Here is an 18040-nt window from a genome sequence, read left to right on the forward strand (position 1 = left end):
CTGTGGTGGCCAGCTATCCCTATGACAACAGCAACAGAGGTCAGGGCTCACGCACGTGACTTACACACACAAGCACATGTGGACATTTTCACACAAGCATGGACCCAAAGATAACAGCTCCACACACATAAACACAGAGACACATTTGTGCTACCTCTATGATAGAAACAGTTGAGGTCAGGTCATGTCCTCAAATCTATTCAAATGCTTACACACAAAAATGTTCACGCACACACACACACACACACACACACACACACACACACACACACACACACACACACACACACACACACACACACACACACACACACACTTTCTATTATTGTACTCCAGAAATCAACTTGCAGCATTCCATTAGTCTTTCCCAATTTCTTTTTATGTGGTGTGATAAAGTGTCTTAATCCATTTGGTTCTAAATTTAAGACACTCTCCAGCCTAATCCTAGCTGGATTTCAGCTGCATGCCGACAAATATCGCAACTTGAGTCTGCAGGAATGTCTAGTTGCAGTGGTGCTGGCAAGCTTCAGTTTAGGATTCAGAGTGTGTAAAGACAGCTGTTCTGAAGCTGAGAAGGGAAAAAGACCTGGAGGGCATGAAGTTTTTCTTCTGTGTTGCCTAATGTTTATTCACTGCTGCCTCAGAGGTTGCTGAAGGTGTAAAGTACAGTGTTTAAGACTTTAAGTGAAAGTAAGCCCCTCTGGTTTTCACTGTTACTACTAAGGCATAAGATAACACAGGAAATTGTTGATAAAGCTGTGTTTATAGTGTGTTATTTGTCTGAATGCATGAGTCAGTACTTCAGTAGTCTGTACTGATTACCAGCCTGTTTCACTGCCACTTCTAGAGGATAAGGTAATGTCTTGTCAATACCATTCAACAGTACTGTGCTGCTTTTACTGAAGCACAACACTCTTGTCCGAAACAGGAGGTGAACTACAGGAGGGTGCCAGCGTCTCCCCTGACAACGACGTCTTCATCCACCTGGCTAAGACGTACTCATATAGCCACACGCAGATGCACCGGGGCAACGCCTGCTCTGACTCTAACTTCCCCCACGGCATCACCAACGGGTACCAGTGGTACGCATTGCCAGGTGGGTGTGCCCATCAATTTAAGCAAGTTGATGGAAGTCACAAGAAAAACAAAATAGTGATCGAGATTGAACTCAACAGTTAATTAATTAAAGGCTGCTAAAAAAAAACAGGAGCACTCAGAGAGTGAGAATAAACAGACAACATCCTAATCAATCTTACTTCTGAAGAACAAGTTCAGCCCAACCCAAGTTCAGCCAAGCCTCACATTTAGAACATTCTGTGGTACATGCTGCCATGAATCCACATTTTTCTCGCTGAAGTCACAAGACAGCAATGCAATGGGGATCTATTGATTTTTGTGTAGTTCATTGAGGCTTCATCGACGAAAGCAGCCTGGTCGCAATATTTTAAGCAATCTAAAGCTAAGGTGTCAAGCTTTGGAGGCCTAACTGATGTGATATAAAGATATTTATTTATGTTGTACCAAGCTTGTTGGCCCACACAATCCGAATTAGTCACAGCAGCAGCACCTACAGTACAGTTGTGTATGAATGTGTTTGAATGTGTTTGTGTACGTGTGAAGTTGTCTTTCTGTGATGCCAGGTGGGATGCAGGACTATAACTACGTGTGGCAGCAGTGTCTGGAGATCACCCTGGAGTTGTCCTGCTGCAAGTTCCCCCCCGAGCGAGAGCTGCCCGGCTTCTGGGAGGCCAATCGACCCGCGCTGCTGGCCTACATGCAGCAGGTGCACCTGGGTAAGGTCCACAGTCCCACGACCCCCCCCTTCCCCAGTTCAGTCAAGTCAAGTCACTTTTATTTACATCGCGTATTTAAAAACAACAGGAGTCAAACCTAGTACTTCCCATCCAGGGTACATATACACGAATAAAGAAACAAGAGTTTAAAAGACAAAAAAAAAACATCTAGAAGAAATAAAAGTGGAAAGAAAAAAATACAAATCAGAACATGAAAAATGATTCATGACAAAAACCTAAAAGAATGTTCACTATATGTGAGTAAATGACTTAGAATTAAGCGTTGCCATGCCAATGGTCTACTCCAGCAATAGAAAATCTTGGTTTTGGGAGGTTTTACCAGTTTAAAATAGCCTTAAATAGTCTGACAAAGCATTACAAGAAAATCTCCAAAGGCATCATTTAGTTTGTCAGTTAAATGTAGCTTTATGGCACCCTCTAACACTCTGTCTCTCTCTCTCTCACACTCACACACACACACACACACACACACACACACACACACACACACACACACACACACACACACACACACACACACACACACACACACACACACACACACACACACCTTCACTCAAGTGCATGGTCATTATTTTGGATTCATCCATTTAATCACAATGAGGTTTTACTCCACAAGTGAGACAGAGGATGGTTTTAACACTCAAGTTGGGACACCCAACCATGTGTTCTCTCAGTGTTAGACAGACAGTGGAAGATTGGGTGTAATTAGTCTTTTGAGTGTGAGGCTTGGCCAGAGGCCTCAGACTGTTCTAGATGGCAGACTGTCCTGTCATTCATGAAAGGTTGATGACTAGTACACACCGCAGAGGTCAGATTGAGGAGAGTAAAGGATCTCCATCAACAACTAAACAGTGAGTTCATGACCCAGGAATCACACATATCTGGGATATATGTAGACTATACTTTCACTGAAATGCAAGTTAGCCGGGAAGTTAGACAACGAAAAGAAAACTCATTCAAAAATAAAAAAAATAGATAAAATAAAGACTGGAGAAGGGTTTGAACTCAGTGGCCCCAAGAATGTTCAAACTTGACATTCAATATGGATCCCCAGAGACCTAGCGCACACATTGGCTTACACAATGTAGCCGTCTGGGTCATTGACTCAGCAGGCCCACGCCCAGGGCCACAACAATCCCACCGTGATCCCGGGATCATCTCCAAGCCATGCTGACTCCAGGCCAACGAGGAGGCTGTCAACAACAGCTTCAACCACACACCATGGGCTCTACCCATGAGAGACGTGTTTGTGATATCACATATATTACCTATTCAGAGTTTACAATACTATACAATTGTATCCAGTATTGATCAAAATACCATATATGATGTAATATGATTTGATACATCATAAAATAGAGTATAATTCCTCTGACAACAGGTGATGGTTGTACGTCTCTAAGTTTCAGTAAGCAACTCCTCAAGTCAGGTGTTAGCAGCGTAAAAGCAGAAAACTGAGACACTCATCAATAACTAATAGCAGTGTAACGCCCTCAGCTGTCTGGACTGTATGACTGTTGGTGTGTGTGTGTGTGTGTGGTTGTTTGACACACCCTGATGGAGTCCTGTGTCCCCGTCAGGTGTGAAAGGCCAGGTGCTGGACGCAGACGGGAACCCTGTGCAGAACGCCTTGGTGGAGGTGGAGGGCCGGATCAACCTGTGTCCGTTCCGCAGCGGCCCCTACGGGGAATACTACCGCCTGCTGCTGCCGGGCAACTACACCTTCAAGGTGAGAGAGCGCCCTCGTGTGGCCAGCTGAGAGAATTGACTGTGAAACCACATAGAAATGGAGGGGGAAGCAAAAATGTGCTTACAATCAAAAGCTGCTCTCCCTAAAACAGGAACACTCAAGAGTGGCTTTTGAGAATAAAGACATCATCGAGAATAAATCTTACTTATGAAAAACACAACTATTAATAATGAAGATGGATAAACCCCAGTTCAGGCAAGCTTCACATTCATTCAATTTTGTGTTGACAGATAGACAGAAGACAACTCCTCACTGTACACTATCACAAAATTATGTTACAGAAAGTCATTAAGGAAGTTACAATACACTTAAAGTCTCCATGGGATCATAGCAAATACAGCAGACATAAGCAATCATTATCTATCTCGCTTTGAAGATACAGATTCCGTTCTGTAAATATTTACATAACAAAGCCAGTACTCCATCTCTATGTGGAGAGAAGTAAGAAAGAAAGATCAGAGAGAGGGAGAGGGGGGGGGGTCAGAGAGAGAAACAGGGAGAGAGAGAAAGAGGGAGAGATCAGTGAGTGAACGCTCGGGTCCATTGAGTTTGTGAGCAGTCTGGCTGGGCTGCTGTCTCTTCCTCGCTGTGTGTTGCTGGTCTGCGGAAGTCACGCCGTGGGATTTCGCCTAGGCCAGGGATTTGGCAAACAAACGGCGGAGGAATGTGCACGGCACCGTGAAAAATCAACTCGTTTTCTCCCACTTTAGCGCCGGAAATGGGCTACGCTGAGAAGTAATGAAAAGTGTTCAGCTGTGGAATTGCTCGCAGACTCAAAGGCTTTAAAGTTGATCTGTGCACACATTCACACAAACACTCACATACACTCAGACTAAATAAAGGTCTTTAAATGGGCTCTGATTGGTTGTTATTTAAGCAGTTCAAATAAACCTGCCTGTTAAGTAGGCTCCAACATTGTGAACAGGCCAATTTTAATATTGGTAATAATGCCAGAGCTATCTTCAATATTGGCTCCACTGCCCAAGACCAGAGTCTTATGAACACAGTCCAGGGTCTTTGTGCACTGAGAAGGTAGATTAGCCCAGTAGGGTCATGACCTGTCTATCGCAGACCCGAGGATTATTTGCCATATGGGTGCCTTTGCCACAATCTCACCTCAACCCTTTTGGGTCAGTGTGTCTACATGCCTTTTAAATCTGTGAGCTAAATGCTAATGTAAGCAGTAGCTACTCAAGCTCTAGACACACAGCCTTGCATAACTGCTGAGCATTTAAGTGCGGGTCCCCTTCTCAAACTTCCTGAACTTTCCACTGAAGTAGGCTGTGTGCCTTGAGGGTGGTCTCTGGTGGGTCTGCTACGTGACACAAGTCCTCTGTGTTCTGTGGCCCTACAGGGCTCCTGGAAGTCGTAGTAAATAGCATAGGTTGTTAGAGGCAGACAAACAAATAAGCAGGCAGAAGGAATGTTTGCCCAGTCGAATGATTATGCAGGCGTCGTGCTCGCAAATGGTCCACATGATTACAGTTGTTTTTTTTTTCCATTCTGGTGCTGCCAGCCACAGTCTCATGACCTACGTGAGTGCCCTTGTGTTGTACGATAAATAACCTACTGAAAACTGTAGGAAGACAACACCAGGCTAGCATGAATCTGCCTGATTCTGTGAGACTGTACAGTCATTATGCATATCACATTGTGTTGCCCGGAGAGCCATAGCATTTACATATATTACATCAAATAGCATATACTTTAGTAGTGAGTTTATCCCCTGCAGAGCGTAGAGGTATTTTGTGTTAATATCTCCAGAGATCAGAGATTTATCAGTTCTCAGTCTCCCATGGTAGAGTCTGTCACACCAGTGAAGGGTTATCATCAGTTTCTCATAAAAAGCTTAAGCAGTGGCAGGTCTTTCAAACTGAGCAGAAGAGCAACTTTATGATCCATAAAACAATTATGTGACACCATAAGAGGGAGGAGGTGTGTGTAAGCTTCGAAGGCTAAAAAGGTCAATCCCTAAAACACCATAAGTGATGCCTCAGGGATTTTATCTGACAGCCCTGTCTAGGGAATATTTACACTCAGTGCTCAAAGAGAATTTCCACTGAAGTGGCTTATCTCTGAGTTAGCAATGTCCATCCATCCATGTATTTGTGTGTGGGTGTATGTATGTATGTATGTGGCTACTGTAGGTAAGATCCCCATTAGCAGCACATGGGTGCTAGCTAGTCTTCCTGGGGTCTGGACCAAACTATACAACCATGAGATGAAACACACAAACAGACAATTTTGGGGCGATAGTGGTTCAGGAGGTTCAGGAGGTAGAGGAGTCGTTTAGCAATCGGTAGGTTGCTAGTTTGATCTTGACTCTGACCAAGTGTTGAAGTGTTCTTGAGCAAGATACTGAACCCCCAACCGCTGCCGATGTGCAGGTTGGCAACTTAGATTAGCCTCTACCATCGATGTGTGAATGGGTAGGTGTCTGAGGCATTCATTTGAGTGCTCTATGAATAGAAAAGCTCAAAATAAATGCAGTCCATTTACAATGTCTATGTAATATCATTTGGCTGTGCTAGTATGTGCACTGTCAGCCTACATCATGCGTGCAACTCAGTAAACTTGCCATGAACTTCCCTCAGTCTGTGTGTACGTCAACCTCCTCTCACATGAGTGCTCTCTTGGGCGCAGTATTGCATGTAAGGGCCCTTCAACTCACAGTGTGTAGAGAAGTGTACAAATTGGCAGAGCAAATCAAAGATTTGATGCACTATTCTTTCCAAATGCAATGCTCTTGAAAGGTGGAGTATAAAGTTGGTTAGCTCTTGAATTTTCCTAAGTGAAATGCAGTTTATGTAGCCAGTAACTTTAGCTATGGTTTCTCTCCACAGGTGACCTTTCCTGGACACGAGATGCTGATTGAGACCCTGACCGTCCCCTACGGGCCGGAAAACTTCTCCGCCTTGAAGCACAATTTCCTTCTCGAGCGCAGCGTCAACGCCAGCACCCCTCCCACACCTACCAAGCCCTGCTCCACCAGTGGGGTGCAACCACAGGACAGCCACAGTGCCGCCCTGTTGGCCACACCCATCATTACACTCCTGCCCCTCCTACTCATTTCACTGCTAATGTGAGATGAAGTGAAGGGCTTAAAAATTATTTTTTGAAATCGTACTATTTTTTTATGGTAACTCACCATTTGTCCTTCTTCCAAAACCACGTGAACCATTTTAAGCTGATTCATGTTTTACATGTTAATGTTTATTGATTTGATCACAGACACACACACACACACACACACATTGGGCTTACTTCAGCGTTGATGCTGAGCTAGGCAGGTGTAAGCCCAGGATACAGGACTGAGAGGATTTTTCAAGTGCCTCAAAAACAGAAAAAAAAAGAAAACCTTGCTCTCCAGAGTTGAGATAAACTTTCATCTGCAAATGTGAGCGCAAACAGTGGCTTTTTGGATTCATGGCTGATAACACATGATCAACACATCAGCTGGCCCAGGCTTTCTGTGCTGAAGAAATCGGAGGCATTTTCTTATCACATGCCTTGAGATAAGAAGCTGTCGCCTAAACATAAACGCGACACTTGACTCGGGGATATGCATCAGTGTTAAGTCATTGAGACGAAGAAAACCCAAACAAAAATGGAGACTCAGGAGGGAGAGAGAATGGAGACTCTTCTCTCGCCTATCAGCTGGATTCCAAAATTGCTCCACCGTCTTTTATCGCTCCAAACAAGCCACAATTATGTTGGAGGTATTTAAAAGGAATGTGCTTTGATTCTGAACCACAAGGTTGAGAAAACAGAGGTCATACATTCCAAAAGATGTGAGTTCCCTCGTCCGTTAAGGTGTAATGCCAGAAAAACAAAAACATTTGACCCTGGGATGGCACACAAACAGAAGGCTAATATTGGTAAAAGCAATAATGTCACTCTGTCTTAATCCACTAGAGGCAGCACTTGAGTCTTAAATGGGCTTTTGAGACATCGAAAAAAGACATGCATTTTTAATTGGTCATATACTCCCTACATGTTAGACCACACAGATTGCAACAAAACATGTCAATCTGCCTTAACCCTGGCAGGGACACACACCACATTAGATTCCTGCTTCCGAGGCATAACCTTGACACTTACAGTATAGTACACCACAAGGCAAGCTACTGTTCAGTACAGGAACCTAAATCTCGTTCCAGCCCCAAACCCATGTTTTCTCACTGCTCATGGAGAAGAAGACCATGCCAGCAGCAAGTCCTCTAAAAACTTTAGACTGTTTGAGTATTAAAACAAAGTTAAATGCCAACAATAAGTGGCAAGTTTCAATGTGAAAGAACAACACAGTATCTAAAGACTGTCATTTATACTGTGTACCAGATTGCCTTTCACTATGGTTTAAATGTGGCAGTATGTTATTTGCAAGCTTCGATATTTTAGCTATGTAAGTAACTGTAAAATTGCACTTCTCAGAAAAACACAGATGATAACTAGTCTTGTTTTAACGCGATCAGAAAATTGTAATTGTACACATCCTGCGAATGTGCTTTACATGAAGGCCTATGTCTGTATAAATCTTGAGGGTTGCCAGGTATGATTGTTATCACCCACTATCACCCATCAGACATAAACAGATGGTTGGAACTTCCCTGAGTAAAAAGGACCCCATGGGTATACTTACTTCGCACTTAGTTATTTCATTCAGTTTCATAATCAAACTGCTGAATGACAAGCCTAAAGGACCAGGAGCACTTCCTGCTGTACTTTAGAGTGCACATGAACAGAACCAACCTTTTCTGTTTGTCCTTATCCAACCATTTCGGTTTTAACATGTTTAAAATGGAAATGAAAAAAGTGATCAAATATACTGCTCCCTGTTCTTCACTGCTCCCAAGCAGGAATACCCTTCCCATGAAGAAACTTACAATCTGTGGGGGTTTAAAACCTGAGTGTCCAGTCTATGAACATCCCAATCAGTTTAGCGATGTTGTATTCAACTAAAACCTTGCTGAGGACAATCCTGTGGTCATGCTTGTACTGCATCTATGGGCCAAAAACAAGTGCAGGTTATTAAATACCCCCAGTAATCATCCATTTTTCTACCTCATTCCGTAGCGTGACTTACAGCTCTGCTGCAGTTGTGCCTCTGACAATAAATCTGACACAGAATGTGTGTGTGTTCTTCATTTAAGAGATGTGTCACATACTGTAGCCTACACCTCTACAGTAACCCACTATATAGCAGTATTCAGCCTGAGAAAAGGCCATCTTTAAATATGCCCTGTTAATACACGGTCTGCTCCTACAATTCCAACCTGTTAAGAACAAGCATTATCCCCATCATGTGGTCGATCACAGCATGCTGTCATTATGAATGAGGTAAAGGAAAACAGATAATGGTGTGAGGCGGTATCATGAGGTAACCCACTTGATGCAGTTGGCATTGTCAAATGCTCCCGATACCGACCGCCTGGCTATTATCCGCTTGTGGTGCTGGCAGAAGTTGGCATTTCCCAGTTCAGACCCAGTCGGTTGATGCCTCTGAAACGGATGTAGTGCTCAGCCAGGTTAGCCTGCACATGGTGTCAGCTTGTATATGGTGAGATATCCAGGGGTGACTTTGGTCCTAGTTGCACACCTGGCCTCGTCTTCTGATGAACTTCACGTGTTCCTTGCATCTCGGGACACTCCATTGGATTTTGGTCAGTGTTTGTGACATTCTAACTGTCTAGAATTGCCAATTCAACAGGATTAGCCTTTATAGAATATGTATCTAAACCACTGTGAATACACAATACTTATTTTCATAAACCACCCACTAACGATTATTTTCCAATGGGTATTATAGCACCATAAGTATTTAATCTTTCTGGTAATGACTCTTTAAAGGCATTCATATCAAAGAGGATGCATGGCCTCTTGGTCACCCAGATTCCTCAGCCTGTGAATCAAAAGGGAAAAACATCAGAAACAAGCCCACCCCAGTAACTACACACACATTAGTTAGGCTTGTAGTAATACCTACCTAACCATTCAGAGTAGCTACCTATATGTTAAATAGTACTATTCCCATATTAGTAGTATTGCCAAATCTATGTGGATTTAAAAAAGGAAGTTATAATTTAAGCATCAACAAAGAATAATATAGTCAAACAAAGCAAACCAACATAAATTTAAAGGATCAAGAACCAACACCCTTGAATTTCTTGTGACCCACCAATATCTTTAAACAGTCAATTATGAAGTCTGTCCAGTTTGAAGACTTTATGCTGGATAAACTTTGGCACACCAAAAAAGTAACATTTAAGTTCATAAACATCTTTGAAAAGATTTTTTTCTCTCAAGATATTTCGGGTGAGACAGGCAGGCTTGTTGCCCTCGAGCGTAGTTCAGCAGATTCTAAATGCCATTTTTTTTATTATTTGGGTCATCTTAAAAAAAAAAAAAAAAGTTATAAAAAAAGAAAACAGCACACACATTTCTGTGTGAAAGCTAGAAAAGCTTAGCAATGACAATTTGAACAATAAGTCACTTTACTATGCAGAGTGAAAGAAAAGCTTCAGTGCTTGTTTACAGACTTTGAGTTTCCTCTACATAGCTACATTCAGTAAATGGAGATATTTATGGTAATCAGATGCAATGCCAACAGAGCGAAGCACACAAAACAAAGCAATAACCAAACTAAATGTCAAATTTGAAACTATTTTAAAACCTCAACCTACAAACCAGCCCAACAATTCCCAATGATGTGAATAAAGAGGGTTCTTAGGGTCATCTTTGAAAGTATTCCCCCCCCATTGTATCAGAATACCTTAAGTAAATTACCTGAAAACTAAATGAACTTAAACAAAAAACTAAAAATTGTTTGTCTTAAAGAAACATATTTTTACAATGTTGTGATTCAAATCACCTGTATATCCCATGGAAATATTACCATAATACCCACACCACACCAATAAAAAAAAAACACCACCAAAATTTGTGTCAAAGCCATAAAGAGAAAAAAAAGCCATCTCCTTCATACAAGCATTCTGCTACACCTGCTCTCTCCAGAAACTCTACAGCTAAAGTGCTCAGTGTATTCTCAAAGAGAAAAGGATTTTGGATAGTAGCAATAACATCTTGTTTGTGTGTGTGTGCCTTCGGTTGTGTGCATGTGTGTGTTGCTACGAGGGGGGTCCAGACAGAACAGGCCGAGGCATGTATCCTGAGACTTAATGAAAAGTGGGCTCCTAGTAACCCTGGGCACTCTCTAGGCGACAAATGCAGCTTGGCCTAAAACACACAGCAACGCTAATCACAGAGTGCTCTTCAGCCGGCGCTGTCAGAGCCGTGTGACTCCCGTTACGCTACAGCACCCAGCCCTTCACCCTTCAATACAAACATTGAAACAAACTCTGGGCACAAAATGTGTCTGCTTTTATAACAGAAACTTGGTCTTGAAGGCTGTAGAAGATTTTGTAATCCAAAGTATTCCAAATTAGGCGCTGGATTGATAGCACTTTTAAACTGACCGTATACAAGACCTTGTGTATTCAGGCCAAATCAATTTGTTTATTAAACCTATAGTATTGTCACTCGGAAATTAGAAATATTTATGCAAGTATTTACAATGACATAAATCCTATTACAATTTACATAATTTCCCCATCACACTGACCCTGCCCATACACCTCACCTTTAAAATAAAGTTACATTTGTTACTTGTTACATTATGCACCCCGTGAGAACAAAATACCTCGCTTAAATTCAACTGGTGAATGTGCTATGCACCTCATAAATAAAACTTTATTACAACGAAATTAATAGTTACATATATATTTTTTTATATGTGCCCAGAATTTATGAACAAGGAACAGAGGTCAGGCCTGGGATGAGTTTGTGGGTGAGAGAGCAGCCAACCCTTCAGCCTCAGCTGACGTAGGTGAGCACGACGGACTGGATAGGCTCCCGACACACCGGGCACAGCTTGTTGCGGTTCTTGAGCTTCTTGGCGCAGGTGTAGCAGGCCATGAGGTGGCCGGTGCGGCCGTGCACGATGCATCCATTCTTGGGGCGGCTCTGGCAGATGACACAGGGCTCCAGGCAGCTGGCGGGCAGACAGGCATCCAGGCTGTTAAAGCGCTCCAGCTCTGGCAGAACTTCATCCTGGCTGGAGGACACGCTACCGCTCACCGCAGAGGAGGTGGAGGGCTGCGAGCAGGCCGAGGTCTGAGAGTCCGGCAGGGATGCGGTCACTGCCGAAGGGTCCTCTTTGGCGGGGGGAGAGCCAGACAGAGCACGCTTGCCATCGGGCACATCCAGACCCTCCTCGGAGTCCATCAGGGTGGGTTTTGGGGGAAGGGGCTTGGCATCAGAGGCTGACTCGGCGGGAGTGTCAGCAGGCGTGGTAGCGGCTGCGTTATCAGTTTCGTTTTCGGGGAGCCAATCAGTGCGCAGTGTCCAGCAGCGATTGCAGTTGCGGGGCAGGGGTGGGTTCAGCTCATCACACTTGGGGCACTTCCAGTAGTCCTGATAAAGAACATTATGAAAGATCATTACACGACTCTGAGCCTATCCAAAACAAGACTGATCTTACATACAAAGACAATTTGAAAACTGAAACCGGTATATGATCAGAAATGAAAACAATATTTCAACAGGACATACAGCCTCAGTGATCTCGGTGTCCTCATCAAATGAGTCCTCATCCTCAGCCCCAAAGATGGTGACTTCATAGACCTGCACAGGCAGAGACAGGGAGAGAGAGATGGGGGTTGTGAGACCAGGCGTCTGAGGCAGGCAGCTGGACTGGACTTTCATCTGTGGGATGGAAGCACTCTCTGAGACCTCGTCCTCGCCCGCCACTGAGGCCTCGTCATTCTCGCTGTATGCGTCCGAGTCGATGGACTCCACCTCAAACTCCACACTGAAGTTATCGGAATCTGAGTCTTCACCGAGGCTCTCATCAGAGTCGTCGCTAACAGAGATACCTACTTCCTGTTGGGAAAGAGAGAGACGTTGGTCAGTAACCAGTTCCATATATGCATACACACACAAAAACAAGAGGAAAGACAAGATGGCAATTTTTTCATAAACACACTTTTGTGCTTGCGCTGCTACTCACAGTGTTACTGTGGGAGTCCGATGACTCGCTGCTCCTCCTGATGCCGCGGAGACCTCCAATCACACACCATGACAGGCTGTCGTCGAAAGTCAGAGAGAGGCTGTCAGACTTGTGGCGCTTTCTTCGTTCTCTCGTTTCGTCCTCTGTGGAGGACTCCGCTGTAGAGAGAAGCAAAAACAATTCCGACTTAAAACAGGAGTATGGATGATAGGGGTGGGAATCTCTTGGCACCTCAAGATTCGATTCGATTCCGATTCAGAGGTCAACGATTCGATTCTAAACCGATTCTCGATTCTAAACCGATTATCGATTATCAATTCTAAACCGATAAAACGATTATCGATGCATCTCAATTTTTAAAACATTTGAGTTTGCTACTCAGAGTCTGCAATAATCGATGCCGCTTGCATTTCAACACAAAATGAATGTGTGTAAAAAAAAAAAAATATATATATAATTTAATAAAATCGATTATGAACTTTTCTGAATCGAGACAGAATCGTTCTAGAGAGAATCGAGAGAAATCGAAAAATCGATTTTTCCCCCCACCCCTAATGGATGATGTGTCAAACACTATTAACGTCATCTTTAATCACCGTACATCTCACATGTAACTTTATCTCGTTTCACTACCCTTTCTAGAAGTCTTACACTTCATAACTACCCAAGTTGCTGCCAAGACTTCCTACCCTCATACTAATGTACCAAATCCAGGCGATTTCAAGCCCCTCTAAACTTTCTGAACAACTGTGCCCTAGAGGATGTACCAGGACAGTCATTTCAGTGGCCTTGAGCCTGAGGTGCAGTTTTTTATTTTAACGCAACAACATCGAACATTTTCAATGGTGCACATCAATAACTCAGGCTGCGGCAACGCGAGCATCACCCATCTGTGTACAGAACAGTCTCTCTTTGTGTGTGTGGTTGGGCCAGTCAAAGGGCCCTATTGTGGCAGGCAGTCATCTGAACACATTCTGCTCTGCCTCCAGGCCAAAGTGTTCTTTAAGGCTTATTGTGGCCAGGCATAAGGGGAGATAAGTACAGCACTTCGCAAGAAAAACCATGCCAAAGTCGTGATGAGCATGAGAGCAAGAAATATTCCCAAACATGGATTTTTCTCTCCAGCTATCCCACTTTTGAGAAGCCAATCAGTAACAGTGTTCTTCAGTGGTGCTAGTGCTTCTTACTTCCTCACAATCATCAGGAGAGGCACTCTGCCTCTGAATGCACATTTAACAGCAGAGATGATGGAAGGCCACAGTAATGGTCTGTCTCTGAACACAATCCGCATCCTCGCTATTTAACTAATTTAGAATTAGTCAGGAAGCATCGACCGGCACAAAAAGACAGTGATATTCCCCATGTTGTCACATGTTTAGGAGTGACTCCTGCAAGCACTATGAGTGAACAAGAGTGAGTCTAAAAGACTGAGTGCGTGTGAGTGAGTGTGCGTATCTCACCAGGGTCACTGCTTCGCCTTCTCCTGCGTGATGAGGTAGTTGCATTTGACTCCGAGTCCTATCAAAAAAAAGTCAAGCAAAAGGCTCTTTAAAACATTAAACCATAACAGCAGTATACAGTATAACGGCAAAGTACAGCAGCTTGTTAGTTATGTATTTTTAAAGCCGTCATTCCCTCTCACACATACTCAAGACATAAAAAATGAGGAAGGACTTAAATTTCAGAGCCTCTCCCTATAAACAAACAGATCTGTTTACCTCTGCTCGTCCTTCTGGTTCACTCTGGCTGCCGGGTTGTAAGAGGGAAGATTGAGTTTCTAAACGGAGAAGAGAAAGGCATGAATATATACATTCCCATAATGCATCTGACCTTTAGAAAAGCTACCGACCTTCAGGTAGATGTGAAAGTGGCTGATTGTGTGTAATTACATATTTATATATACACACACACACATAAAAGGAAATCAGAAGATTAAACAGAAAATATGTTAATAACTGTACCTGTTGTGTCTGGGTTTTTCACTGCAGTTAGGTTTTTTGTGATCATTGCAAACAGGACTCTGGGAGGCAAAAGCGATAACAGCAAAGTTAGAACAGTGAAGCACTTTCAGTTTCACTCTCAATACTCATTTGCTTATCTCAGTTTCCTGCCAATGACAGCAGAGTCACAAATCTTAAATGAACACACCAGCACTTTGCTTCCAAAACACTTCTGTTTACGTCAATAACTGTGCTGAGTAAGCCTGTGCAAGAGGGGGAAGGCATGACAGTCTAGGGGCACATAGCAGAGGACAGCTGTGTGCAGACACAACACCTGTGCCCCTGTCCTGCTTTGCCCCACCCCAAAAAATCCCCAGAGACCTAATCAACAGTCCAGCTGTTCCCTGCGCCCCCAACACATGCTGCGTGTGTGCGTGTGTGCGTGTGTGCGTGTGTCTCTCTCTTTATGCTAGTGTTCATGTCTTTGAATACCGTGGCTCTTTCACTGAGAATGTGTCGACCCCCAGCACGGCTCCGAGCTCGTCCCCTCCGCAGCGGACTATGTGCTGCTGTTGCTGGTCATAGAGCTGTTTCCTCATGATGTACTTACCAAGGTAAAACATCACCTGAAAAAACAAACAGCACAGCTGTCACACCACAAATCCTCAAGAGATCGAAACAAACACATACCTTCTCAAGAGCATGAAACACAATGATAAACCACTCAGACCCAATAATGAACCAGTCAATTAACATTAAGCCTGAAGCTATTAGTCTATTCTCAGTCCAATGGTCACATATGACTAAGACATTCCACAGACTCTAGTGTATCTATTGTGGTTTGGAATGACTAACATTTCCTCGGTAACTCACACCAGCTTCCCTCAAGCCTACAGCCATGAAGAGAAAACTTTGCTTTCATTCAAATATATTTGGAAACTAACATGCAAGTCTACCAGGACATTGGCTAAATCTGAAGTGCTAAAATGATAATGTAATATCAAACATCAAACTGCTTTGCCTGGACTCGTCCTGATACTTAATGCATTAACATCACCGTTCATGGGCTCATCAATGTAAGTGAACTTTATATCTACACCTGGTTTGCATTTGTACCATATAAGCTGTTCTCGACCTTAGACTCACCTCTTTCATGGTGAAAACATCCTTCTCTGCACCTGCTTGTTGTAGCAGTGTCTGTAATGGCAGCTTTGGTCGAACCTTAAAACACAAACACACTTTGGTTTTAAACCAGCTGTTCACTTATTACAAGATATCACCAGAAACTAGCTTATAGAGCTTTTTGTTACTCACCAATTTTTCGTTATCAGCTGAACTGATTTGGCCATTGCTTAAACAATTGTCTGCCATTATTTGGTAATCTGTAGGAAGGAAGAAAACCACATTTAGATGAATTAATACAAACTGATGATATTAGTCATCACAGGCAAGAAAACATGGTTAGGGAGAGTAAAATGTATACATAGAAGCACTTACCTAAATAAATAGAAGTATAATTGCTATATTATATACAAAATAAGTTAAACTCTTATACATAAAGCCTATACATAAAGTGCTGTCAGCTCGCCTGGGCTTGCAGTGGGAACCAAACTTCAGGCGGCTCCTGATTTAAATAGACTCGGTGAGACATGTCAGGGCTAGAATCTGGTGGACTGTTGATGTTACGGGGCGTGCAGCGACGGGGTTGGTTGAACTGACATTACAAAGCGTTATTGCAGTCGCTGACTCACCTAGTGGACGGGAAGCGGTTACGCACTCTCCGTACAGGCGGCCTGCCCAACATGCCCGGGCATGTCCCAGGCCAGCAACACCGACGCGTGCAGTTTTATTGTGTAACGATTAATATGTGTTTTGACTGACAGGGACAACGCGTCTATATGACCGCTTCTCTAAACAATTAACGGGCAAGTCTTTTTGAGCAGCTGACATGTCGGACCATTTGGACACTAATATAATGTTGGATATTTCTTTGGCCACTGCGAGGATGCTCTGCAGAAAGTAATGAATCCTATTTATTTCAAGATGTGCAACGCAGCTTAACACCAACATCTACGCGCGGAGTAACATTTCAGAGAATACGTTAGTTTTAAATGATTCTCTTAACATAAAAGCGGAGTTCACAAATGCTGATTCAAACTTTAGTTGCATAGGTTGTTCAATATTTTCACCATCATTCTTGTTAGTTACCTTAGTTAAGCCTACAATTCTACCTGAACTATGGATAAACAAAACCACAGAAATAACGTTAGCTAGATCATAGACAGTACACACGTACCAAACACCACATCCTTTATGTTTCAGACAGTTTTTGGGCAAGACCGTCAGCCATCCATGTAACGATAATGTTAAACCAAACTAGTTGCAGATACATTAGGACAGGAATCTCACGCTAGCGAGCTATCTCCTACAGACGTTAGTTGTGCATGCGGTGCTTTCATTTGAATTACTGTTACCACTTTTATGCGCTACGGCGGACTTTGCTTTTTAGATTACTGGTTACATTTATTATTGTACTTGCATTCGTTCAAATAATATACCGTTAAATAATTTAGTAATAACTTTGTATGTTACCCTGGGATAGCCATTTTAGCCTTATCAGCCATCCTACCGAGCGGTTAACAAAATCAGTTAAATGTTAGTTCATATTTCTCTTGCTTAACCTTAAACGTTTTCACATAATTAGTTATTGATTCCTTACACTTGCATTGCGTTTATCTTCGTGTAGAAGACGACAGTTAGCATGTACACATTGCAATTTAGCCTAAAGACAAGCTAGGTTAATTTAGCGGTAAGGTAGCAGACTTCTTGGGACTTTGCTTTCAAGAAAACCCGCGGATGCAAGGCCTTGGCACATTATAACTAATCAACGCTTTCAAGTTTGCTTCTTAAGCAGATAGTTTGGTAATTTGTCAGCATAAATGAACACACTAGATTCAACTTATCAGAACTGTGTTAAAAAAATGTGTTATGATGTGCAAGTCAATATATTTGAACTTAAACGGTAGGCTAACTCACAGGCTAAATTGCTCTTACCTTGCAAACAGCTTGTGCGCAAGGCGCGACGATTGTGCTGCCCCCAACTGGTCGTTGATTTCAAAATTTAAACTGCACGTGTATCCCAAATGCGAACGCAAGTATGAGTAGGCTAAATTAGACCTATGTATCACAGTTTGAATACAATTATTTAATAAATCAGAGATTCGTGTTTTTCCCGTTTATTTGGAAACCTTGCAAGCCTCTGGTTCTCGTTTTGTGAGACAGTTGTTGTTAGGATGGCCAGTTTATAAAGCATGTTGACTAGGTCAAAATGTGACCTCATTGATTAGGCATTGAGTATAGAAACCACTGAGTATTTACCAATTAAGCCTTTTCATTTTCACGAGAGCTATGTAGGCTATTGTTTGCCCTCTCTCACCAACGCCCCATTTTCATATGGCTCAAAATAATC

At 42.9% G+C, this 18040-nt stretch overlaps 2 protein-coding genes across 4 annotated transcripts in view; one reads left to right on the forward strand and one right to left on the reverse strand.

Moving 5' to 3' along the window:
* Nucleotides 1-7837, forward strand: part of cpm (carboxypeptidase M) — a 30307-nt gene extending 22470 nt beyond the window's left edge. Inside the window, exons 5-9 of the mRNA XM_012818561.3 lie at nucleotides 1-39; nucleotides 929-1096; nucleotides 1641-1793; nucleotides 3398-3546; nucleotides 6411-7837. The exon at nucleotides 1-39 is cut by the window's left edge and continues 149 nt beyond it. Of these exons, the coding sequence (XP_012674015.2) occupies nucleotides 1-39; nucleotides 929-1096; nucleotides 1641-1793; nucleotides 3398-3546; nucleotides 6411-6653 (752 nt within the window). The 3' untranslated portion in view covers nucleotides 6654-7837. The remainder of the gene's footprint in view (nucleotides 40-928; nucleotides 1097-1640; nucleotides 1794-3397; nucleotides 3547-6410) is intronic.
* Nucleotides 7838-9833: 1996 nt separating this feature from the next.
* On the reverse strand, nucleotides 9834-17794 carry mdm2 (MDM2 proto-oncogene). 3 transcript variants are annotated; one of them, XM_012818739.3, is made up of 11 exons: nucleotides 17626-17788; nucleotides 15886-15953; nucleotides 15718-15792; nucleotides 15064-15197; nucleotides 14593-14651; nucleotides 14350-14408; nucleotides 14092-14149; nucleotides 12632-12789; nucleotides 12355-12504; nucleotides 12175-12246; nucleotides 9834-12036 (listed from the first exon to the last, which is right to left on the reverse strand). In XM_012818739.3, the coding sequence occupies exons 2-11, from the start codon at nucleotides 15940-15942 to the stop codon at nucleotides 11437-11439; spliced, it is 1422 nt and encodes a 473-aa protein (XP_012674193.2). In that variant the 5' UTR covers nucleotides 15943-15953; nucleotides 17626-17788; the 3' UTR covers nucleotides 9834-11436. The 3 variants fall into 3 exon arrangements, with proteins under 3 accessions (XP_012674193.2, XP_031414313.1, XP_031414314.1); XM_031558453.2 differs by having other exon boundaries at nucleotides 12175-12504; nucleotides 17626-17794; XM_031558454.2 differs by lacking the exon at nucleotides 17626-17788 and adding an exon at nucleotides 16069-16205 and having other exon boundaries at nucleotides 12175-12504.
* Nucleotides 17795-18040: the final 246 nt, after the last annotated feature.

Source organism: Clupea harengus, chromosome 21 (genome assembly GCF_900700415.2).
Source record: "Clupea harengus chromosome 21, Ch_v2.0.2, whole genome shotgun sequence".
Lineage (NCBI taxonomy): Eukaryota > Metazoa > Chordata > Actinopteri > Clupeiformes > Clupeidae > Clupea > Clupea harengus.